This window comes from Anser brachyrhynchus (genome assembly GCF_964034855.1).
Source record: "Anser brachyrhynchus genome assembly, chromosome: 5".
In the NCBI taxonomy this organism is placed as follows: Eukaryota; Metazoa; Chordata; class Aves; order Anseriformes; family Anatidae; genus Anser; species Anser brachyrhynchus.
The window spans coordinates 45,101,372-45,126,662 of record NC_137699.1 but is presented as its reverse complement, the minus strand read 5'-3'; the positions used below and the strand labels follow the sequence as shown (position 1 = coordinate 45,126,662).

Sequence of the window (25,291 nt, the reverse complement as noted above, 5' to 3'; positions counted from 1 at the left end):
ATGTAATTCAATTAAATCTGCATTGAAATTTGCTTGGGAATCATTGTTTTGCATTGGATTGAATTGGAATAAAATAGGGTAGTTAAGAGTTTTCCAAAGCGTAATGGATTATTAAGTATCCTCTTCATAATGAAATATTAATATTTAAATTTAAAATTGTCTGCCAAGTTGAAAGAACAAAAAGTCAGGTGATGTGTATATTTAAAACAAACGGGATTAGGGGTGATTCTAGTCTTTACTTGCTCAGTATCTATGTTGCTGGAGGGAAGAAGTGGGGTTCAAGGCTTGACCAAACCTGGACGGTACTGGCAGACTTGGACTTGGACTTGGACTCTGTTACTAGTCGGGATCTCTCCCACATCAGTGGAGCAGAGGTCAGTGACATTGTTCTAGCTCTTGGGTTTACTAAAGATGAGAAATGTAGAGGGGAGCTGCTAATCCATAGTACTTCTGTTTCATAAATGACTTATGAGGAGAGACAAAGACAGCAGCTGTACCTGGGCACAGCCATCCTCTGTCCTTGCTGTAAAGTAGTCAGTCACTATATTTACATGTGTAAATGACTACAGCTGCTATCCGAAGTCCACCTTTCTTTTCCTATCCACCTTTCTTGATTATCTTTGGGAAACAAACACTTCATGCTGCTGGGTAGGACTGTGCAGGGTCTGCAGCCACGGTTCGAAAGTGTCCAAGCTGTGTGTTTTCCCCTGCCCAGCTCAAGCTGGCACTCCCGTCAGCCCGCTAGCCAGATCGTGTCCCGCACCTGCCCCATGGCGTGGCCCTTGCTTTGGGTGGTGGGGTGTAACGCACACCTTCAGGCCTTGCTGAAAGCCCTTTCAAGACAAATGCAAGATAGGGCAAACCAGATACGCTCAACAGCCAAGCATGCTGTGGTCACCCTAATGGCGTGAGCCTGTTGCTCTTGTCATCTGAGCATTTCCCAGTGTTCTACAGGAGTGCTTCACTGCCTTCCTCCCTAGGTGATCTGTTGTAAAACTTGTGTGATTTGTGTTTTCAGTCGCTCTCTGATGTTAATTACTGCTGTTAAACACTGCCATCATGCAGCTGTTAAGGTTATTAACATTTATCAGCTTGCATGCTTCAGTTTTCTAGGAAGCTCTCTGATGCTACCTCCTCAGCTCCCAGAAGTAATTGCCTAAACCTGCTAAGGGCTGGGTTCAGCTGCATCCCCGCTGGGGGGTGGGTGGTACCGCGGTCCTTTTCCTTAACTTGCTTTTCTTTAACAGTCTTGAAGTTGAAGTAGGATTAAAAATGAAAGCCTCCATACAGCCTTTTGCATATGCACATTGGAATCTGGAATCTTTAAAGACAGAAATAAAGTGAATACTTTAGATTTGTATCATTAGGCCTGTAGTACTACACCTCAACACTTAAAAAAAAAAAAAAAATCTGTTTCATAGGCATTGCAATTTTATTAATCCTGACAAATGCAGGAGCTGGGGATGACAGCTGAGCTGTGAAATCTACCCATCTAATGCTATAAGCCTTGAGGCACCTATTACTCTGTAGAAATTGGTATAAAAAATCGTGGCTAGGGCCGGTTGTAAACAAGTGCTGACATATTCAAGCATTCCTGTTGAACGCCCCGAAACAGACCGCTTTTATATTTTTATTATATATTCCCAAAGTGCTGTTCCCTCTGTATTATTTACGTTCACAGGGGCGTTAGGGGGAGGCTGCCCTCGGGCGGGAGCCTTCGCTGCCGGTGGCTGGGGACAAGGAGCCGAGCCCCGCCGCCGTCCCGTCCCCTGACGCCGCCCGATCCTCCGCGGCCGGGCCCCTCAGCGCCCTCCCGCCGCCCCGGGGGCGGGCCGGGCCCTCACCGCCCAATGCGGCGCCGCCGCCCCCTCCCCGCGCCGCCGGGGAGCGCCCAATGGCGGCGGCCCCGCGCTGCCGACGCCGGGCCCGGGGCGGGCCGGGGGCCGCCGCCGCCGCCGCTTGCGCCGGCCGAGCCGAGCGGAGCCCGGCGGAGCCCAGCCCGGCCTCACGGCGGCGGCGTGTCCCCGGAGAGCGGCCCCGCGCAGGTAGGGGGAGGCCGGGGGAGGGGGGGGGGGCGCGGGCCCGCTCCGCCCTCACCGGGGGGCGAGCGCCGGGCTCCCGGCTGTCAGCCCCTGCCCCGGGGCTGCGGGGGGCGGGCGGGCAGCCCCCGGCCCTCCGGGGCAGCGGCGGGGTGCCGCCGTGCTCAGCCGGGCTGCCCTCCGACCGGCGTCCTCATGGCGGGGTGCTGCGATGGAAAGCAGCGCTGCCGCTCCTCTCCTGCGGGCTGCCTCCGGTACCCTGTGTGAACGGCAGGGCGGGGAGGCACGGGCAGCAGGTTTCCGCGCGGTGCCGTTTCGTGCTGAAATACAGCCCCTGCGCTCCTCGCTTCCCTGAGCGAAATGCCCCTTCTGCTCGGTGCCCCCGCTGCGCTCCCTTGGTTTCTGTTAATAATTTCGTTGACTGCTTTGCTGTCATCAGGCTCAGCTTTTGTCCCGCGGTACGATCTTTTTGCGTGTGTGACCGTAGCTTTACAAAGAGAAGCAAATGAAGAAATAACGCCGGGCAGCTTGACGAGGTCAGGTGATGCTTCACAGCTCGCTTCTTCCAGGGCTTGCTTGGGCTTTCTGATGGCAGTTATCCTTAGAATAAGTTCACGGTACTGGTTTGAGGGCATTTTTAGTTTTTTCAAGGAAAAATTTGGCGAACATCAGCATTTCTGTACCCGTGAATCATCCGTGAATCATTCTTGTCTTCTGCAAAATTGTGTTTTGTAAACTTACTAGTTTGGGCAAGTAAATTGCAAACCATGGGATGCTTGCAAAACGCTTACATGCACCAACTGTTGTGTGTGACTCTGGTTTCTTTTTTTTTCTTTCTCTGCCTAGCTGAGTGAAATTTACCTTGTGTAATATGCACATGAGCTCTGGACTTTGCCTTAATATTTTCCAGTTAAACAAATTTGTTAGTGGATCAGGTTTGTGTTACCACCAATAAGACCAGTTACCCCCTTCTGCAGTGGGTTCTATTATGTGGGATTATGCAATGCACATTATTTTCTTAAACACTTAGCTTCCAAATAGCTAGCTTATCTCTTCTCCAAAAGTTTCAGGCTTGATTATAACCTAAAGTGGTATTTGTTATGAATTACATTTGATCTGTGATAATCATGACTTTGTCAGCTAGCAATCTTTGTGGTTTTCTGTAAAACGTTAGTTATTTCGTGATAACTCCTCAGGAGATCTCCAGTACAAAGCAAATCAAAGAGCTAATGCATCATTTTGCCTACATATAGGAACGCAGCTGGCAAATGTAATGATCGCTGCTCTTCTTATGCTTGCAGCTTTTAAGTTAGTTCTAAAATATGAAAGCCATCAAGAACATGACCTTTAAACTTTCCGAGAAGAGAAATGGCAAATTTCTTTTCTCTCCCACGTTGCACCGTGTCTCAGTTCACACTAGCTGCAGCCTCTTATGGTTCACACCCTTAGTTATCATTAGGAACTTGCCAGCACATCTTGGTCTTTAACTGCAGATTTCTCCTTCGTGTGAGTTCCTTGGATCCCTAGTTGTATCGGTGGCATAATTACTGTTCTGTTGTGCGGCTGGTTTAGGTAAAAGTCCAAGGGATGTGATGTGCAAAAGTGACAGCTGCATCTCAGTAGTGCCCAGTTTTCACTCTGGAGCCCTTGTTTGTGCTACCTTGCCAGCTACCCTGTTAAGAAGTAGCAGCTGGTACGGTTCCCTGGTTGAGAAACCCAGACTGTGTGTGGGTTAAAACCATATTGTGAGTGGGCTAAACACATCGTGTTTAGAGTCCTTAATTTTCAGCTATCTCAAGTCTGGCATCAGCAAACGAGGCTGAGAAATAGTATCGATGTATGTTAGAAATCTCGCAAGCTGTTCTGCTCTACCAGGCTTCTGTTGCCCCTCTTGCAGAAGCGATGACTTTTCCAGTCAGCAAGGGGTTGCCGAGGTGGCATTCGCTAAAGGACCACAGCTCATAGATTCCCTGGCTCTGGAGCTCTGCTCCTGCTTCCTCTTGCAGCCTTTAACCCGTGTATTGCGCTGGGGCTTTGTGCAAAGCAGGCATCACGGTCTCCGCCAGAAGACGACGAACAGAGTAAATGAATTTTAAACTGTTGAAAAGCCCTATGCCTAAAGGCAGGCTGTGAAAGTAAAGCCTTCAGCATCACTCTGAAGCTTTTCAACAATGTTAGCTTTCTCTTTGAAAATGGAAAAGCTTAAATAAAAAGAGAAGAAGAAAGCATCATCATCAAAGAAGGTATCCACACCTATAAAGATTCACGTGGTGGCAGCAATCTTCTAACCCAATCTTGCCAAGTTGAAGAGCTGGGTATGTCTGAGCCAACTGCTTAGGATTGCTCTGCTGTCAGCTAGGAAAGGAGAGCCTTTAGAAGGAACTTCTCAGGGAATTTTTTCTGAAATGCTAGTTGTATTATTTTAAACAAAGAAATCCATAAGGTACTCAATGGCAAAACCAGATGTATTTTGTCCTCTGATTTCTTAATATGTTTTCTTGGTTGCATAACCATGCTGGATAGTATCTTAAAGGATAGCGAGTTCTGCTAATGGATGTAATAACTTTACAGCCATTTAACCTCAAGAAAGGAATGTATGTCTTTGTATGCAGTGGGTACAAGCACATGTTGTCTTCAGCAGTATGGCTGTAACTGTGACCTGGTGAATTTGAATCCTAGGAAACACAGCTACAAGTGTTACAGCTCATACATCTGGATGTTTGTCAAGAGGGGGATTTAGACTTTGCTCCTCTTAGATGGTGAAAGTTTTGCCAGAATCTCAACCAGGGGCAGAATTTCGTCTGAAGGGAGCAATCTTATCTATAGACACCCAGGTGGGGTTTACAAATCCCTATTTACTTATGCTATCAGTTTTCACTGTTCATCTTCTAAATGCACAAATAAAGTGAGCTGAGTGGAAGATCCTATCACTTTCAAAACTTCAGGGTGTAAAATTTCATAGACTGAGATTGGACAGGAAAAAAAAAGAGAAAGTGCCATCCCTTTCTGAAAAACTACGGATGCATCTACATTAATGCATTGGTTACAACAGGAGCACGCTTTCGAAATGAATGTCCCGATAATCCACGCTTAACTGCACTTCACTTTGCATCTGAGTACATCAACTGATTTTGCTTTGGCTGAAACGAAGCCAGAAGATGTATTACTCCAGGCGCTCATTTAATGTACTCCAAGTGCTAATGCAAATTCAATCCACAGGATCAGACTGGAGATAATTTGAAGTAAAAGCCTCTAAGAAGTAATGTGAAAGCTGTCCCTTAATGCTAAGTATTTCACCCAACAGCTCTGCTCCTATTGATAAGGTTAATGTAAGCTTTGGATATATCATCTTGAACAGCTTGTTTGCACTTTTTTATTTATTTAACATAATCCTTGATGTATATTTACACAAAAATATGAGGGAAAAACATCAAAGCATAATGGTTTTAAAAAAGTAAGAGATGAAATTAACGTGTGTGTCCCTTGGAAAGCAATACAAACAAATAGTGCTTTATTAATAGAATATACTTTTATAGAAAGTAGGTTACTGAGATGTGTAGGTTTCTTAAAATCAGTTCTATACAGCTGTTGAAAGGGAGCTATAAATTAAAGAGCTTTTGTCCTCACCTGTCCCCAAATCCTTCTTACGTGCTTTTCTGACACTAAGTATTTCCTAAAATGTTGAAAAACATGCTGAAGTTGTGTATTGGTACAACGTTATTTTTGGCTGAGCTTCAGGTGCCCTAATGTAGGCGTGCAAAAGACATGCAAGCCTAAGTTAGTAGCCTTAGGCTTTCTGGAGGGGGATTCATCTTGTTCTAAAATAGATCAGACGAAGGGTACTCTGGGGGTGTCATCTTCCTTGTGTTAACTATAAACAGAGCATCAGATGACTCTTAGATGTCTAACTCTGGGTGTCCGGAGTTGAATGAAATGTGATTCATCTCCGTTTGTTAAGGTAACCAAACTAAATGTCTCAGCACAATCCCTTTGGCTTGAAACTGAGGATAGAATTGACTGGTACGCTTTGAGATCCTATGAGGGTGCTGTAGTCGTCCAAAACGGTTGTCGTATTCAAAGAGCAGCCAGCGGATGCTGGAGCAGAGATTCAAAGCAGAGCTCCTCTGGTCCACGGGCTGCAGACCTGCCTGGTGTGCTGGAGTAATAGGATCTGGTTTTGGAGTTGTTTCTTGTTTCATTATGCTCTTTTAGGCCAAGTTCTAGCTGGCATTTGTAGATGTGAATATTTATAGAAGCTGTGGGCTCTTGGGTTTGCCAGCTGAGAGACGAAATGAAAGACTTATCTTTAATTTACTCTTGAAAATGGGGGTGAGTATGCGATATAGTAATTTTCTTTTTTTGCTGTCTAAAGCAGAGGCCTCTCGTGAACAGAAGGTACCATTTTGCAGGACTGCGTGGTGGTTTTGTGGTCATGCGGATGATTGAGGCGCATGGAAATAGCCCTACTAAGCATTTTGGAAGAGAATAAGTATTACTAGCTGCATAACTGAAACTTGAGCTGGTCAAGCTCCATAGCACAGGGCCAGTTTATTTTTCTAATAAAGTGGTTTCAGTGGAGCAGCTGTAGAGAAGAATTTGGCCTATGAAGTTTAATGATTAGTTGCTGTTTAATTACTAGCTGCTCCTTGAAGACAGAAACTTACCACCAGAAATGCTCCAGCTTTTCTCATCCTTGCCGTATTATTTCCAGTTCACTGAAGTTTAAATACTTGCCTGGCTAAAATTGTATCCCATATGTAAAAATTATACGTGGGGCAAACATCAGGTGTGTGTTCCTGCATATCATTCCAAATTATAAGGTATTCATAGTTCTGGAGGAATTATGAGGAATAAGAGCTCAGAAGGTATCTGGGTACATGTTTTTTTGGTATGCACTGCCAGAATCTCAAATGTCACTGAAGGAGATAGACTGTGGTAGAATAGGCTGGGCAGATTCAGGCTTTTCCCCTCCTCATAAGTAACTCGTCTCTGTGACTTCCACAATGTGATTGGCCAAATTTCCAAAAGGAGGCAGCTGTATTGGTTTATCACACTACATGGGTGCTCAGAGTTTGACACCAGCATATCAGTGTTCACTTCTTTTTTATTTTTCTTTTTTTCCAGAAAAGATTGCAAATACTCCCTGTATTCAATCCAGGCTGTTGATAGGAAAATGCTTGGAGCTAAGACAAATTGAGGGTGGCCACGGTCTTTTGGGAGCTGCAGCTCCAAACAGCTGGATTAAACTTTCCTGTGACACTGAAATGGGTGCTAACTTTCAAGTTTTAATCCCTTCTTTTCATGATTTTTTTTTTTTGTCTTGAAGAAAAATAAATTCTTCTAATTCTGCTGAATTCCACTAGTTCACAACATGCTTTTGTCTTTCTGTGTAAATGGAGCTGGAATCAGGTTTACAGCTCTGCTACAGGGAGTCACTGCCAGGCCTGGTAACAGCAGCTGAGAGCCCCGGTCCCTTTGTGGATCTGTGCCTCTGTGAAAGAGGGAGGTAAATATCTCAAATATTTTTAAATCTACTTGTCTGCATCCCGTTTTCAAAACTGGTACACTGGGTAGAGGGTCTTTGCCAAAAAGTTACTGAAGTCAGGTTCCCAAGAGCTGGAAAGAGCTGTAATGCTGCATTAACATCACCTTGGACTGGTAGGTGTATTATATCACTTCCAGATATCGTCATGCTGTGCAGCTGAGACTTGTCATGGGCTGGGGAGCAGAATGGCCGTGTTTGCTTAAGGCTGTGTTGGGCTGGGTGCGGAGGTGGGGTAACCTGACTGTATTACTTCCATTTCAAGAGCAGGCTCAGCAGCCACGCAGTCAAACATACATCACTTCTGTTAACACTACCTGATAGGAATGTCGTAAAGGGCAATATTCAGATTCTAAACCTATTCTAGTAGAGGCCTTGCGTGTATGACCTGAGTGTCCAGCAGCCATCTCCATGTCCGTGGTGCATTGCAGTGATTTCTCAGTGAAGTGAGTGAAGTCTTCACGAAGTTCTTTCTGCTTTGTATTTGTGACCAGAATTCAGTCTTCAAGACAACAGTAAGCCTGCCTTAAACTTCGGGGGGTTTGGGAGGGAGGGGGTGTCGGATTTTTTTATATTTACTTTTTTAACTGTGTTGCTCTACTTAAGCACAGAGATATCAGAAAACATATTGTGTGTAAATCAGACCTGGTGCCTTTATTTAAGGATCATTACCTTTGGGGATACGTGTTGTCTAACAGTACCCAGAAAGGTAACATGAATGAAATTCTTGTCTAAAAGTTTGGGAGGCAAAATACTCTATTAGCCGAGTCCAGCTGAGAGCTGAATATGTTCATGACTCCACTTGTCCTACTACACAACTTCCATGTAAATGTTTTTGTTTCCTCATGCATAATTTGAAAATATAGATAAACATACTTTGTTAGATATACAGAGTGCCTGGTCGCCTAATACAGTTCATCTTCACACGATTTAATGATAAATTGATTTGGTATAGGCAACTGAAGTATTCTGTATCCTCAAAAAGTGGAATTTTGAAAGATCAAATGACATTCCCATTTCTCTGAAAACTGGAGATTTTTTCCTGTACCTCTGAATAATTATTTGTGTAATTTTATATTTTGTGCATCATGCACATGAGTACGTGGACCTGCAGTGCTTGTATACCACTGGCAATAGCCAGGCACAGAAGCAGCAGTCACTCACTGCAGAAGCACCCCCGGCAAACAGCTCGCTCCACAGCCCACCTTCTCCCCCACGTGTCTGCGCAGCTCTGTCAGCGTGCCTGTAATGCAGTGCTCCCTGCTATTCCATTTCTTGACAGTTTTCTTGAGCGATAGTGCCCTAGCTGATGAGTGAGTAGCCATTGTCTATTCCCTTTTTTCGTCCTTGATCACTCTGTTTTATGATCTGCTGACTGCTGGCCCACAGGTGTTCTGGCACAGTGACTGTCGGAGCCATTGCAAGCCCTGTGAGACCAGGGGCTAGTATCAGCCATTCCTTTGGGAGCTGGCTTACGTGAATTTCAGTGCATAATACTGCCCATGTGTCACCATCCTGAATGCCTTGCAACTGCACCATAAGGGTGATGAGCAGCTGCTGCTCACTGAAGCGGACGATGCCAAAGAATTGGTAGTTGAAAGCAGGGAATTCTGAACTTCATATGCAGCAAAAGGCTCTGCCCTTCTGCACCTGAGGAGAAGAAACCTTTGGTGTTCTATTCCCTGTGAACTTCCAGGAGATGAGTAAGTAGTGCTGGGGAATGAGTAGTACCTCTATTGCTATCTTATTGACCCTGCTGTCTGTGTATGGGCCTGCTGACAGAGATATTCCAAAACAGGTTCTTTTTTTCTCCACTGAAACAAGTTTTATTTTTATTGACACCAATGTGCTTTCTCATACGCTCTGTTCTACACGGTAAATACACCACACACTCTTATTTCATGTTTTGACCATTATTAAACAAATACAATTGCACACAAATGTATTAGACAGTAGTAATGCAAGCATACTATTTTGTACCATGCATGAATATGACTTGTCAAGATCTTTGTTTATACTTTGTATATAGTTTTTTCTAATGGCATATAAAATGCTGGGTCCCTTTGCTCATGCGTGTTTTTCTTCCAGAGATGCTTTTCTTTCTCTTGAAATGGGGTAGTCATGCTAAATGATCAGCACCATCAAGTCTAATGGGCCTATATTTAGGGTGTCTAAAATAGAGAGTGACAACAAACATGGTATTTGTGGGTTGCCCTGAAGGACTGCAGTGTCCTGGCGTCATACTAAATTGCATAATCTCAGCTGGCTCTCCAGACATTGGAAACGAGGAAGGACCAGTTGGATCATCTAAAGAATTTTCTGCCAGGGCAAGCTTGTTTCCTGTGATACCTCTTCCAGATTATTGTATTTTGTCTGGCTTTAAATGATTAAGAGGGAATTCCTCAAACTGGAAGACAGCCTCACATTTTAAGATTGCTTTTTTACGTAGGCCTCAAATGGTATCTCCCTTACAGTGAAGATCCCTTTTTAAACTTGATTCCTTTGAGAGGTATTGTTGCTACTGCTTTGAAGTTATCAAAGATGTTATATAGATGTATAGTTACATAGAATTATTTTGCTGATATAGTTAATTATATGGAAATACAGAGAAAACTTGAACAGAACACGGCTTTCTGGCTCAGCATTCCTAGTCCCCTTTTCCAGCCAGCATTTAGCACAGGCAAACTTCTTTGCTGTCTTTCAGGGCTGCATCGCTTCCTCAATGGTCCTTGTTTTTCTGCTGCTTCACAGTTGGATTCTGTTTTTTTCGCTCACTCAGAATCTGTTCTCCTGTTCTGTACATACTGACAGCTCAGCTAGATGAATACCCATCCTCTATGTTGGCGTTCAGCCTCCAGTGAAGCATCTCTGCCTACACAATCCGGTTTCTGCCTTGTCTTGAATGTGACTAGTGTTTGAGGGCTTGACTTTTTTTTTTTCATGCTCCCTTAGTCCAAAATAAGTATAACTAATACCGATTGATGGCAACTAATCATACTCACCATTTTTAAAAAAGATTTTTTTCACCTAATTTCTAGCATAAACCACAGCATGACCTTAGTTGCAATTCGACTGGAACCAGTCCTGAGGTGCTGGAAGAATTACACGGGCTCTCCTTTCACTGACGGAGGCGATACACAGTGAACACTGGTACAGCAGTAATTTGTTGCAAGGTCTGTAGGCAATGCTAAGATGTTAGCATCTGGCTGAACAGGCTGACATTTCGTGCAAGCCAGGATGGGAGTTTACTAGAACAATGTTTATCGTCCAGTGCTGTATTTCAGTAAACTTATGATCACTTACTTCCCTGTTTCTTTTGTTATTAGTCCCAGTTTAGAAGAAGGATATGTACAGGCAGGGCTTTGTGATCTGTGCTCACCTCATGACAGCTGTCTTCAGTGATAGCAGGCTGCGACGACGTAGTTGGTTCAGGGGTGATTAATTGTACAACACTGCTTTTAATTTGACTTAGATAACTTTAAAAAAAGAGAGAGAAATAATAAAGAAAAAACACACCTTGATAATCATTACAGCAGCAAATAAAGTACAATAGCTTTTGGAGGATTTAGTAAATGGAATATATCTGCATTGCTTGGCTACATGATGTAGACATATGATGGTGTCTATCAGATGTGCAAACAAGGGTGCTCAGTAGGAGCTTTCTTTTGATAAATATGCTCCTTGTATGAATCACTTTATCGGGTTTGAAAGAAGAAACCAGTTTTTAAAGCCATTTTCCTCCCATATTACAGATTAGAATGTCTCTTAGAATAGCATTATCGTAGAACCATAGAACAACTCCAGTTGGAAGGGACGTTAAAGATCAAGTTCCAACCCCCTGCCGTAGGCAGAGACACTACCCACTGGGTCAAGTTGCCCAGGGCCTCATCCAACCTGGCCTTGAGCACCTCCAGGGATGGGGCATCCACAGCTTCTCTGGGCAGCCTGTGCCAGTGCCTCAGCACCCTCTGCGTGAAGAATTTCCTCCTAACCTCTAATCTAAATCCCCCCTCTTTTAGTTAAAAACCATCCCCCCTTGTCCTATCATTATCTGTCCAAGCAAAAAGTAACTGCTCTTCATGTTTTTTATAAGCTCCCTTTAAGTATTGAAAGGCTGTAATGAAGCCTTCTCTTCCCAAGGCTGAACAGCCCCAGCTCTCTCATCCTTTCTTCACAGGAGAGGTGCTCCAGCCCTCTGATTGTCTTCACGGCCCTCCTCTGGGCCTGCTTCAACAGCCCCACATCCTTCTTCTACTGGGGGCCCCAGACCTGGACGCAGTACTCCGAGTGGGGTCTCACAGGGGCAGAGCAGAGGGGGACAATCCCCTCCCTCAACCTGCTGTGTTATGTTGAGCAATAGTTGTGACTACTGCAAATTTGCCGTCCCAAAGCAGAATAAATTAACCTTTCACAAGGTAAAATGAGTATATGTCAGAGAAAAAGAGAGACCATTGCTTTCTCAACAGCCTAAATATCCTGGTGTTGGTAGCAGGAGAGAAACTTAGAGGTTCCCTCTGAAAAACAGAGGAGCTTCTGCAACAGATAAATTGTGATCTAGAGAAAACAGCAGCTGTTGACCTTTCAGATATTAGACTTGGCACAAGTATTCCTGAGGGAGATGCTTATGGCTTTCTTACCGGCACGTCACCTACAGGCTCTCTTTTCTTACTGTCACTGAATGTGAGCTTCCAGCAAAGGTGAGCAGTATGTTTGTGGGGCACGGTTGTATGTGTGGTTGGGTTTTTGTGGTCAAGGGAAAATAAGGATATTTCAGGTCACCTCAGCTTTGACACTGCTTCTGTAACTGACTTGCAGTCTGGATGTAGGCAGATCACTTTGGAGTAATTGGGTATAGCTGTTAGTGTGGCTGCACTAGGTCCTGTGCTGAGAGAGACCCTCACCACTCTTCTGTCATCCGTTGTGCCAGATGGCTTTGGTTACCTTCAGTACCACACTCTGCCTCGCTCCATCTCAGTCTAAAATTGCCATCTGTATCATCAATCCATGGGACAGTGGCAGTGACCTACCTTGTAATGGCCTAAAGTGGGTTTGGCCAAGCTCTGAGCACGGAGTGCTATCAGGGCTCGCATTACTGTTCCCTTAGGAGTAATCTGTAGTGGGCAAAGCCATCGCTGCTTCCAGAGAGGCTGGAGGAGTTTCACAAGTGAGTTGTTTTGGCTCCCTTTGAGCCCTAATTCTTCCTATCTATTGAGAACTTTCATATAATGAGTCTCATATGCACAGATAATGACTGAACTTCTAAAGCTAAATCTGAAATCGTGGAACTTGGGTAATGTCACATATGAACCAGAGTAAGTAAAACTGGGTCAAGTTTTAAAAGGTGCCAGAAATTTTCTTAGGGCAATTTATGATCTGGGGGAGCTTTATACGTGGAAAAAATATGACTGTCAGTATCAGGAAATATGTAGAATAATCATGACTTATTCTTGTCATTATCTAGGTTATTCATAAGGTAATCTTTTCTCAGGCATTTAGACAGAAGTTGGTGTAATGATTTTTCAGTAATAATAAAATTCAAATTCGGTTCCTTTATTTCATTACATTTCTTTCAGGTATCTTTTTTCTTGTCATTTATCACTGGCTTTTGTTTTTGTTGTGGCACCCTGATGTGCTTAGAACTTTCTTTTGAGGCTTGAGAACAGATTTCCAATTTGGAGTTTGTTTATTATTCAGGTCATGATGTGCTGATGGTCGCTGCTTGTTGCACGCCAAGTTGAGAGGAAAAAACATGAGCTCTCACTCATTTGGAAATATGCCCAAGGCAGCAATCATTCTGCAGTTCATGCTATTACAGTTGTTTTGTCTGTAGAGGTTTGCCAAACAGACGTGGTCAAGATAAAATTACGTATTTTTCCTTGAGACTTTGATGCAGTTTATGAAACTTGATTGTTACAGCCAAAGTCATAGTCATTTCTTCTTTGCTGTCCCTGTGGCTTATTTTCTTTTTCTGCTACCTGTAACATAACTTGTTTATTTTTTTTCCCTTCCATGGTCTCCTACAATAACTGAATGCAAACTACAGTAACCAGTTATTGTTTAGGTCCTTGGGATTGTACGGGAATGTATAAGCAAGAAAAATTGTATCATGTATGGATCACAAGATTTTTTTAGTGCTGCTGCCATGTAAGACAATATACTTAGTCTTTATAAATTTAGATGAAACTTGCTGTAGATACTACATTTGAAAAGCAAAACCTGAGTTTAATCATCTCAGGTTTTTATTCTATTTCGTTTGTTTGTTTCTGTTTTCCCATCTAACTGTACTCTAGTGAGCTCTGGGTAGTGGTGATAAAGCCTGCTGCAGTATGCATCATACGTATGTAACTTGAAGCAGTTGAAGAAATGATCCTTAGTGCTTAAAATGATTAAATGTGCTAAGCTGTTTCTGTTGAATGCAGTTGAAATGTACTGAGAATCAATGTCTGAGTTTGCTGTCTCACTGTGTGAGTAGTTAATTTATCCTGATAGTGTTTCTGTAAATATACCGTGTAATTGTAGCTAATTCTAAAGTGTCTCAGTGGTGCCATGAACTGCTACTACTGTTAGTGTTTGTATTCACATAGTGGTAAAAGTTCCAATTAAAGTGAAGGCTCAGTGTACAAGGTGCTGGGTATGAGACTCCTGATAATTAAGAAGATAATTACATAACTTGCTCAGATATTATATTGTTGGCTTAGCAAAGAAATGGAGAAGGATATTTCCTTTTATCTGTTGCTAGAGCAAAGGTATACAAAAGGAGAGACAAGTAAATGTGTCACGAGAAGAAATGGCTAGAAACTGAATTTACAGAGATCAGAAATGAGAAGTTTCTAGTTATCAAAGCAGTCTATCATTTTAAAATGAACATTCATCAGTATTAGAAAGGGATTATGTAAAGTCATCAATAAAAACATCAGGAGGATTACACAGCCAATAAGTTTTATTCCAGCTCTGTGATATTTGGAGAACTGGAAATAAGTGTCACCCATTTGTCACCCAGAATTGTATACCCCAGTGTGAAACTGTTAAGCAAAAAACAGAAACTTGAAGCAGAGATTTAAGCCTGTTAGAATTTTGAGATCTTGTGGTCAAAGCGCTGCACTGAAATTGATGGTAAGGATCATTGGGATCAGCGCATATAACATCTAGCTTTGTGTCATATTTACTATGTAGTAGTCAAACACCTTCACAAATTTTTGAATCACAAACTTTTGACAAAAAGCTGATAAATTAGTTCTTTTTTTTTTTTTTTTCCAATTCTGCACCAAAAGCTTAATCCACATACTGCAAATCCAGAAGTAACAAAATCTAAACCGACGTGAATTCCATTTACGTACAGAGGTGTATTGCTGGCCTCGGAATACTTTGATCCAAGAAATGTGTTTCTACCTCCTTTTGTTTGAGCTGCACAGCATAAACTTTTGCTTTAACTGTAGCTCCCTTAAAGTAAAGAAGGACCCTTCTGTTCCCAATCTAGGCTCCAAAATCCATAGCTCTAGGAATAACTATAGATGTTTGGGCAGTCTAAAGGATAGGGAGAAAAATTTTAAAATTATCTTATAGAGTGTTCTCAGCATTGTTTAAGTAGTGGGTGCTGATTGTTTTGCTAAGAAAAAGATGCAGATTTGTCCGTATTGTCAAATGGATCCCCTAAAGAAAATGTACCTCTGTAGTAGTTCTGCAAATTGCAGAACTGGCTGCAACTGAATGTGTAGTGGCATTGGTAGCATGCTGGCTAAAGCTCCTCATTTCATAATGGGTTGGCTTGGGGCATTTTCCTGAGGATGATTTTGGAAAGCGAAGAGAAGTAAAAATAATTTGAGGTGAAATTATGTATATTACTTGTAATCTGTATGGGAATTAGCTTCATGTTATTCATAATTCTGTTACAAGTATTTAGGTCAGGTGGTGGGATTAGAGCTTTCTTCTGAAAGCTGAGAGAGTGCAAAATGCTCTATGTTGTATATTTTTTTCATCCTAACACTCATCCACAGAGTGCCTCTGCTCTGAAAATCTTTGACACAATAATCTTCTCAGACCATGTTTCCTTGCTTCCAGACTGCTTGTCTAAAAGCTGTGATAACCCTGCTAAGTCAACACAATCATAGAATCATTAAAGTCGGAAAAGACCTCCAAGATCATCCAGTCCAACTGTCCCCCTGCTACCAATATTACCCACAAAACCAGGTCCCTAAGCACCACGTCCAACCTTTCCTGAAACACCCCCAGGGACGGTGACTCCAACGCCTCCTTGGGCAATCCGTTCCAATGCCTGACTGCTCTTTCTGAGAAGAAATGTCTCCTAATTTCTAACCTAAACCTCGCCTGGCGCAACCTGAGGCCATTCCCTCTAGTCCTATCACTAGTTATCTGTGAGAAGAGGCCGACCCCCAGCTCCCCACACCTTTCTTTCAGATAGTTGTAGAGAGCAATAAGGTCTCCCCTGAGCCTTCCTCTTCTCCAGACTAAACAACCACAGGTCCCTCAGCTGCTCCTCAAAGGACTTGTGTTCCAGGCCCTTCAGCAGCTCATAGCCCTTCTCTGGACAAGTTCCAGGGCTTCGATGTCCTTCTTGTAGGGAGGGGCCCAAAGCTGAACACAGTACTTGAGGTGCGGCCTCACCAGAGCAGAGTACAGGGGGACGATCACCTCCCTGTTCCTGCTGGCTACACTATTCCTGACACAAGCCAGGATGCCATTGGCCTTCTTGGCCACCTGGGCACACTGCTGGCTCATGTTCAGGTGAGCATCGACCAACACCCCCAGATCCTTTTCCTCTGCACAGCTTTCCAGCCACTCTGCCCCAAGCCTGTAGCGCTGCATGGAGTTGTGGCTAAAGTGCAGGACCTGGCACTTAGCCATGTTGAACCTCACCCCATTGGCCTCTGCCCATCGATCCAACCTGTCCAGGTCCCTCTGCAGGGCCTTCCTACCTTCCAGCAGGTCAGCACTTCCCCCCAGCTTGGTGTCATCTGCAACCTTCTCCTTCATGCACCAAACTGGGAATTCTGTACAAAATTCTATCAGTGGGGAAATTGTATAATCTGAGTATGCACTTAATGCTGCGCTTCATGGTAGCCTGATGTTTTTCGTTCTTACTATCTATTGTAAGGTGCGTGTCTGCAGTATATGCTGCATTCGTGTGGAGACCCAGAACTGCATCCAACAGCTTGATCTGGAATTGGGGCTAGGGGCAGTCATTTCTCATGCTGTGACGTGAGGGTTTCTGTGGTGCTGAAATGAGAGGGTGCCTGGTAAAAACCTAGGAGTAAAACCAAACAGAACAAATCCAACTCCAGCCAGCTATTCTAGACTGAAGTTTTGCTGTCTGGTATTGAGTGGATTTAGAAAGTATGCTTGTCCCAAGTAGGGTTAAAAAAAAAAAAGGCAAATCTATGCTAAAATAATGGTATAATTCTCCCACATACCTGCACAGCTGAAACAGTTCATTTTCTTGCCTTCTTTCATGACTTTTTTCCCTTGACATTTAAAAAAAAAAAAAAAGCTCTACTGGCGTCTATGTGCATTAAAAGCAAAATAAACTGTTTTCTTTTTTCATTTCCTGTCATTTCATGCTTCCGTCAGGTTTTTTCCAGGAGAAAGGAGAGGCCAGTACTCAGTTGTTTAGGAAAAGATGACTTAATTGATCTCATGAGGAGAGCAAGATAGCAAGGTCAGCCTCTCCTTCCATCACCTGGAGTCCCTGGGACTCTAAATGTCAGTTTATTCTTTTTCTCTTAGCTCACCTCTATGCTTAGTTTTGTGTTTTTTTATTAAGAGCACCCGAAGTCAATTCAGTCTGAGGCAGGGAAAGGCCTGCATACTACATGAATGAACCTGGGGAGGAACAACCCCAGGCCGCAGTATATGCTGGGGGCCACCTAGTTGGGGAGCAGCTCTGCAGAAAAGGCCCTAGGAGCTCTGGGGGACACCAAGCTGAACGTGAGTCAGCAATGTGCCATTGCTGCTGAAAAAGCTAACAGTGTTCTTGGCTTGCGTTAGGCACAGTATTGCAAGTACGTCAAGAGAGGTGGTCCTTCTGCTTTACTTAGCACTGGTGAGGCCACACGTGGAGTGCTGTGTCCAGTTCTGGGCCCCAGCACAAGACAGACATGGACATACTGGGAACAGTTCAGTAGAGGGCCGCCAAGATGATCAGAGGTCTGGGGCACCTCACCTGTGAGGAGAGGCTGAGTTGGGACTGTTCAGCCTAGAGAAGAGAAGGAGGGATCTTATCAATGTCTATACATAACTGAAGGGAGGGTGCAATGAAGATGGAGCCAGGCTCTTTTCAGTGGTGCCCAGTGCCAGGACAAGAGACAGTGGGCATAAACCAGAATGCTTCAGAAAATGAATATGGACCCATGAATTCTCTCTATTAGGTGTCAGGCTGTTGTGTGACTTTCAGACTTCTGAAGTTTAGCTCTTTAAAGCAGCTCTTATTTGCTGATCGGCCTTTACCAGTCCAATAACTTTGTGGCCCTGAATAGAATAATCATGCTGGAGCTATGGAATGATCTACTTCCTGCAGAAAATGCTTCAAGAGTAAAAGTATTTAAATATTGTTCTGTCCTTTGGACCTAAACAATGTTTAGGGTAAAGAGAAGCCTCAGTAAAATATCTGTTCTTGTACACCAACATGAAATTTCACCACAAAATATATATGCTATTTGGGTGAGAGACAGAGATGCCTCGTAAAGTGCATTAAAATAACCAAGTTTGAGTTTTAATATTTTCAAGTACTTAAATACCATGGCAACAGTAGCTTCAGTACTTGAGGTGATTAGGGACAGAATTCCCACTCTTTCCTAGACGGAGGCAATAGTCCTCTGAGAGTTTTGAAGTGTTCTGCAAATCTGAGGCAGTCACGGGTGCTTGTAAAAGGAGAATTTCTCTCTCTGGGCCTGACCTTCCCAGCTATTAGCTGACAAGCAGAGTCCTTGGCAGTGTCCCATCCACTCTAGCAGACTCACAGATCTGTGTGGGGTACATCCCATTGAATAAAGTTGCTCTTTCTGTAGAAGTGTTTGCTGGGCTACCGCAAAATTGTGCTTAACTCCAGGCAAGATTTAAGACGTTGTTTTTTAAACTTAAAATCTGACATTCCAGTCAAGTGGCACAGTTGAAAGTGCAGCTATCTGAAAGGGCATCTTTTTATGCCCAGACTGTGATGAGAGTCATGGGCAATCCATCCCAGTTCCAGAACTGGATACTTAAATTTTATTGATAATGAGGCATGCAGCTTATTGCTAGCTCTTGAGAAGGATCAGATATAAGTGGCAAACTGAACAAGGACATGACAACACATTGGAACTGAAGCTATGTTGCATCATAACCAAAATTCATTGGACTGGGGGGAATTCCCTGATAACCTCTCTTACAGGGTTTCTGAGAGACATAGATCCCTGAGTAAGGACTTGTTGTTTTTGATGACTGACTGGTTTAACATGAGGATATTTGAAGACCCTTGGAAGCTTTAATCAAGGAGTTGTTCAACTGTAGCCTTCATCTAGTCACAGGTGACATTCCTCTCTTAAGGGTGGCAGCATTTTGACAGTACTGTGCCTGTGATAGATAAAGTGTCTTAATATTCTGTATTATTAAAATAGTGGCACCGGTTTCTCCCATTTACTTTTCTAAAAAGCATTATTTAATCCTTTCTTAACAGCATTTGAAAAAAAAAAGCACGCACAAAGGAAGAGTTTCCCTCTGTTGGCTTATCTTCACTGTGCCTCTCTCCCAATCTGCTTCCTCCTTATAATCACCAAGTGAAGATGAGTAGCCTGCTGTGAATATGACGTCTCTGACTAGCGTCATTGCCTCCAACCAGTCTGAGTGGGTGTCCTTCGCAGATGAGTTGCTCCTCCCGGTTAAGCCACGAGGTAAGGTACTTCTGATTTTCTTTGAATTGTTTCAGACTTTTTGTTTGAATTATACTATCATATACATAGCATAGCGCGTTATCGTACCATTTAGGATCATATAACTTGTTTTCTAAGTGGAAGTGATATGAGTAAGGGTTGAATTATGTCTTGTTACCCTGATGTAATATGAGAATTGGGGCCAAAAATGTAAAGCACTTTCCCAGCTCTTAGCACAGATCTATTATAGGGTTTGGGTCTGTCCTTAGAAATACGACCATGAAGGAAATCTCACCCATTACAATTAAGTGCAAATCTATGCCCAGTGTTAGGTTGAAAACTGTATTAGGTGAAGGAAAATTTTGAATGTACATTCAAAGTCAAATTTTAGAGATCTCAATAAAAAACAATGAAGTAATGGTCATTCCTACTAATATTTCTATTTTTTCTCCATTTTAGGTAGCACTGAGGAGCCTCTGGAAAAATGTTTTTCTTCTTCAGACACTTCCTCAGAAGAGAGCCATAATGTGGATGGAGAATTTCAGGACCTCTCCCACACAGAGACAGATGATGCAGGTGACAAGCCCAAGGAGGATTCTACCGTGCTTGGGAACCATGTGTGTCCCAGAGCTGATCTGTCATCATCTATCAGAGCTTGGGTTCAGTTTGAAGATGCACCATGGACCAGTGCTCCAACCACCCTTCCACAAGCAGGTGAGGCACATGCATGAAAAGGTCCATTCCAGTAATTTAACAAAATACAGTGAGAGCCTACCAGATTTTTACCTTGCTCTTTGATTTCTCAGAGGTTGAATTTTGATTACTGTGTACTGTATTTTAACACAACTAATGTTGTCAGAGTTTCAAAAAGGGATTATGACATAGTTCTGGATTGAACTAGCAACATAAACACAATGTCTTTTCTTCAAGGAAAAAAAATGAAAAGCTTCCGTGATTCATTCAGCCTATATCTTGACCTTGGAGAGTGCTGACATGCATTCTTGGGGAAGCAATGCAGTGGTACTTGTAGTAGTGATGTTTGTTATGTAGAGGTGTGAACAGCCATCTGAAAAGTTTGAGATGTGTTTGCCCATGTAATCTGGAACTGAAAGAATATTGATTCCTCTCTATGTTTGATGTTGTTATCTGCTCAAAATCCCCACACTGCTTTTGCCAGAAGCTTGCTTGCTGGTGTGCCAGTTCCATCAGCACTTTTTGCTGTCTTCTGATGCTCGAGCACCTTGAGATTTACAAAGACAATGGAAGTTGAGCCTATCTCCAGGACTGCATATGTTTTTGTTCCAATGTAAAAGTTCTTTCTGACGTGCTTCAAACATGCATGCAAAGCTTCTGGCTTACCTCCTCAGCTTGCATTAACTCATACAGCTATATAAGCTTCTAGCATTTCTGTACGAACATGCTTCTGTCCCTTCTTATAGGAGACTGCTGAGTAATTGCCCAAAGAAAACATTTAGTTTACTTTTTCGTGCCTAAATTGAGATACTCTCTTAACAATACCACTTGGTTACTTCTAGTTATTAAAGTGGTTTTAAAAGTTACAGTTTTATTCTGCTCACTGAGTCCATCAAATATTCCCTGCAACGTCAATAGTGCTTCTGTCAGAAAACTTGGATTAGCAACTTTGAATTGGGCTTTAAGTTTTTTGTTTTCCATCAGCTCTTTTTGTGGGTCCTACAGGTTAGTCCACTTGAGACAGTGGTTAGACTTTTGTGCAGGACAGGTGGGGGAATCTTCAGGCAAAGATTTTTCTCTTAAGCTCTTCATAAGTCCTACTTACCTTTATGTTTGTTTGTTAATTGCTCTTAGTTGTAAATACTTACTGATCCTGGCGAAAAGGAGAGAAAGAATAGCACTCACGACTGTAAATTTGTAAAACTAAGGTGCTTTACCTCTCTATTAGCTAATTTCACAGTTAGGTGAAAACAATACAGACCCTCCTCCTTTCTCTTATTCACACAGATACATACAGCCACGTACTTTTTCAAATGTAGCTGTTGGTTGCTCTTACACCACATTTCCTTCCTAATTTGATGTCCTTGTTGACTGGAAAATCTTAAGTGCACCTTCTTACCAAACAACAACAAAAAATATTTGATCAGATTAAAGAAAGGTAGCTGGAAAAAACAAAACAAAAAAAAAACCATAAAACTAATGTAATGGTGTATTACTTGATTTCCTGTTCTTAAAGGGATGTGGCTGAGTTTCAAGGTCTGTGCTTAGCAGGAGCAGTGCCTCTTGGTTTGTATTTTTGGTCACAGGATACAGGTCATAGGCAGAGCTCTTGGATATCCAAAAGAGGTGATCAGAGAAGACTGTTCAAAAACATGGCTGTTTTTAAAGAAGGCACCCATTTTTGCCCTGTGAGGGCTTGGCCTAAGTGATCCATGCCACTGGAGGGATATTTGCACTCTAACTTTCAGCATCAGACTGAGATTAATGGAGGAGGATGGTTCCCGGGGCGGGCATATTGTGAGCCTTGCTTTGTTACTCCCTGTAATCCCTGTGTGGGAGGCTGCTTTTCTCTATTTACTATATAGGAAGCCTAGGGAGATTTTTTCTAAAATGAGGTGATGTGCATAACCTGAGTATAAAATCCATATTTATGAGGTAGTCCCACTCCTATTCAAGACCCCATCATTTAAATGGCCAGACCAGCACAGCTGACAGCCACCAAAGGGGAGGTCACAGAGCAGGAGAGATGACAGCTCTTTGCTGGCTGTCTGCTCTGAGGGGGTTTTGACAGCCAGAAGTAGGATAAACTTCAGACTTGTTCTCGGTTAATTTGCAGTCACATCTTTTTCTGTGGGCAGCAGCAAAGCCAGAATCTTTCTGTTACAACCGTGATACGCTGACACGGTCTGTGGAAAGCCTGCAGTGACAGCAATTGTTCATTTCCAGTAGCAAACAGCCCACATGAGAACAATAGTGAATAGCCAGTTGGAGGGGAAAAGTAGGAACACCGACTATCAACAGACAGATTGGTGTGAGAAGGATGGAGATGTTTGAAATCTGTTTCCTGTGTAGGCAGCTGTGAAGAGCGATGTTCTGAAGTCTCAGCATCCCCAGCCGTGTTCCTGTCAGGGCTCCAGCACTTAGGAAATGGTCTGTCTGTCCCTCCACAGTGAAGCATCTGCACAGCTGACTAGACAATTACCCTGACTGATGGCCAGGCTGCCTGGAAGCACGTTTTGAAAAAGGCTCACAAAAGGATGTTTCCAGAGCACCTTAAGAGCAGAGAGGACAGGTTCTAGGAGAGACAGATGCTATCTTCTTCTAACCTTAGTGTCACTATACTTCTGCACAGGTTCCTCAGAAAGAGAATCTGTCCAAAAGTGAACACCATCTGGAAAAATTATTTTAAAAAGGCAGCTACCACGTGGTGGTTATCCTGTAAGAAATATGTTTAAAAGAAAAGCAAATCTAATGCTGGACTTTTTTTCTGGTAAAAGTGAAAACATTATTGAGGGAGCAGAAACCAGGGGGACTGATAGCAAGAAACAGAGCTGAAAAGAATTCAGAAGTTGAAAAGAGCGTAAAGGCTGAGGTGTAGCAATGAAAAACATACATTGTGAGCCTTAGAGTAGAAATTGCCTTTGTTTAGGACATTCCTGTAAACCCTTCATTCTACCAGCTTCAGACAGAATAAATGCCTGAAACATTTGAAAAGCAAAATCTCTTACTTTCAAAATACTTCTGCCTTTCACGTTTATGCATAGGCGACTGACAGCTGCATAGTCATGTGGCTTTCTCCTGGGAAGCAGTAGCTCTTGAGTGAGGTCACAGAAATGATGCATTGTGGTGCCCTCTTCTACATTTCCCTTTTGCTGGAAAAATAAGAAACCTGATTTTTCTCATAGTTATTATCTGGCTAGTCAGCCTCGTCAAACTGATAGTGCAAAAATGAAAACTGGGATGTTTAGAAATCACCCAAATGTTCCTATCACAAATGTTACATAATCAGTAAATGATCACAGCCAGCCAGTGACATAACATTTGCATTTGTTATACAATGGTCTTTCAGCTAGCAATCTCATATTCTATCGGTGTTAGCTGCACCCTTGCATTCAATGAGGTATTCAGCAAAGCACCAAAATTAGAGCGAGGCAAGATCTATTACATCATCTGTTCCACCCCCACTCCTTCTTCCCGAGAGCTTTGTCTAGTTTTAAATGGCTCAAGTAACTTGGTCTCATACTGTGTCCCTGGAGAGGCTGTCCCACAGTGAGGCAAATCTCAGTTTAACCATTTTGTGCTGTTCTGTCTGAAAATGGAAAGTACGTGCAACATGAGGTCAGCAACTGAAAACCAGACAACTTTGATGCTGTCTTAAAATCAAGAAAATCTGAGGTCCTGTGTGATAGGAAAAAAACAATGTTTATGTTAACAAGGTTTATGGGAATACAGTGCAGGGATCAAGGAATATGTCCTCAAAACACCTAAAAGGAACGAATGCTTGAAAGTAAATCTGCTAATTAAAATCCAAGCCAATGTATTAAGAACAAATGGATGCAGAAAAATAAAAATGCAAATAGAAGGAAACATTGGAAAGCACAGAAGGAAACACTTTGGGAAACAAGGAGTTGATTTTTCACCATTCTTTGCATGCTATGGGATTTGCATTTTCGGAACAGTTCTGTCCCTGGTCTTTTAACACAAACAGATTTCTGAGAACTGCTGCAACTGGAAGGCTTTGCCTCTGCATCCACTGACATTGGAGGCTGAATTCCAAATTTCTTGGAAAAAAACCTACATCATTTAGGATTTCTGTTTCAGCACTTCCGGGAGGCTGGAGAGCAGCAGGAGCATCTGAAGACAGGCCTAAACGTGCAGATGTTTGTTTCAGCTTGTCTTGCTTTTTGAGATTGATAGTTGTTTGACTCAGTATAGGCGAAAATTTTATAGTTTCAAATTCAGGAACCTAACAGTGGTAGGTGGAAGCTGACTGTAGTAAGATTCTAAGGAATGCTTGTTACAGGAAAAGCTCTCTATGGTTACTGTTTTCCAAAATAAAAGTCACTTTATTTAGAAAAAATATATTCTTCCAAAGTGGCACAACTTACCTGCAGTGAAATTAATTTGCCCTAGAAGTATTCTGCAATGATGTTCCAATCAGTGTCACTCCTTAGACAAAATTTGGGTTTGGAAAGCAACAAACAAAAAATAATTACTATTATTATATAAGTACATGAATTATTAAATCCTGTGGGTGTCTAAATTAGCCGTTTTTTCATATTGCTGACTGACTTTAACAACAACAAAAAAAAGGCACCACTGCAAATTTACAGCTAAGATCTTTTTTTATCAAACACACCTAGAAAAAGTGTGTCTTGTTACTGGTTCACATATGGAGATCAGCATTTAAGCTTGTCTTCTGTGTCCAATTGAGCATTGTCTGTCAAAGCAACTTCAGGTAAAGTTTTAAGGTTTGCTTTTCAGATACCTCACACAATGTTTAACAAAAGGCCCGAGGGGCTGGCCGACTATAATCAGGTACTTGTCATCACTTCTTGACAGGCATCAAGCATGACACAGTGCAGAATTACTGAATGGAGAAGTGGGGCTTTTTAGGTTGTGTTACTATAACATAGTTGTCAGTATGTGTGATGTGATAAGGAGATAGATCTACTTTCAGCTCCTCATCCTTCAGGATGACTACTCAGAAGCAGCTCAGTACATAGGCTCACAGCTGTACAAATATAAATAGATTAGTGCTTGCTTACCTGAGGGTAACAGCACAGCTATATAAAGTAAATTTGCACTTCTTAGCTGGCAAGGCAGGGAGCACTGTTTGCATAGTACCTCTACGCACACAGAAAGGTATGTTTTTC

The 25,291-nt window shown here is 42.7% G+C and overlaps 1 protein-coding gene across 1 annotated transcript in view; it reads left to right on the top strand.

Moving 5' to 3' along the window:
- The first annotated feature begins 1,879 nt into the window (after positions 1-1,879).
- The window catches only part of STON2 (stonin 2), a 77,293-nt gene continuing 53,881 nt past the window's right edge, over positions 1,880-25,291 (top strand). Inside the window, exons 1-3 of the mRNA XM_080593669.1 lie at positions 1,880-2,045; positions 19,250-19,463; positions 19,902-20,156. Coding sequence (XP_080449795.1) covers positions 19,376-19,463; positions 19,902-20,156 — 343 coding nt within the window. The 5' untranslated portion in view covers positions 1,880-2,045; positions 19,250-19,375. The remainder of the gene's footprint in view (positions 2,046-19,249; positions 19,464-19,901; positions 20,157-25,291) is intronic.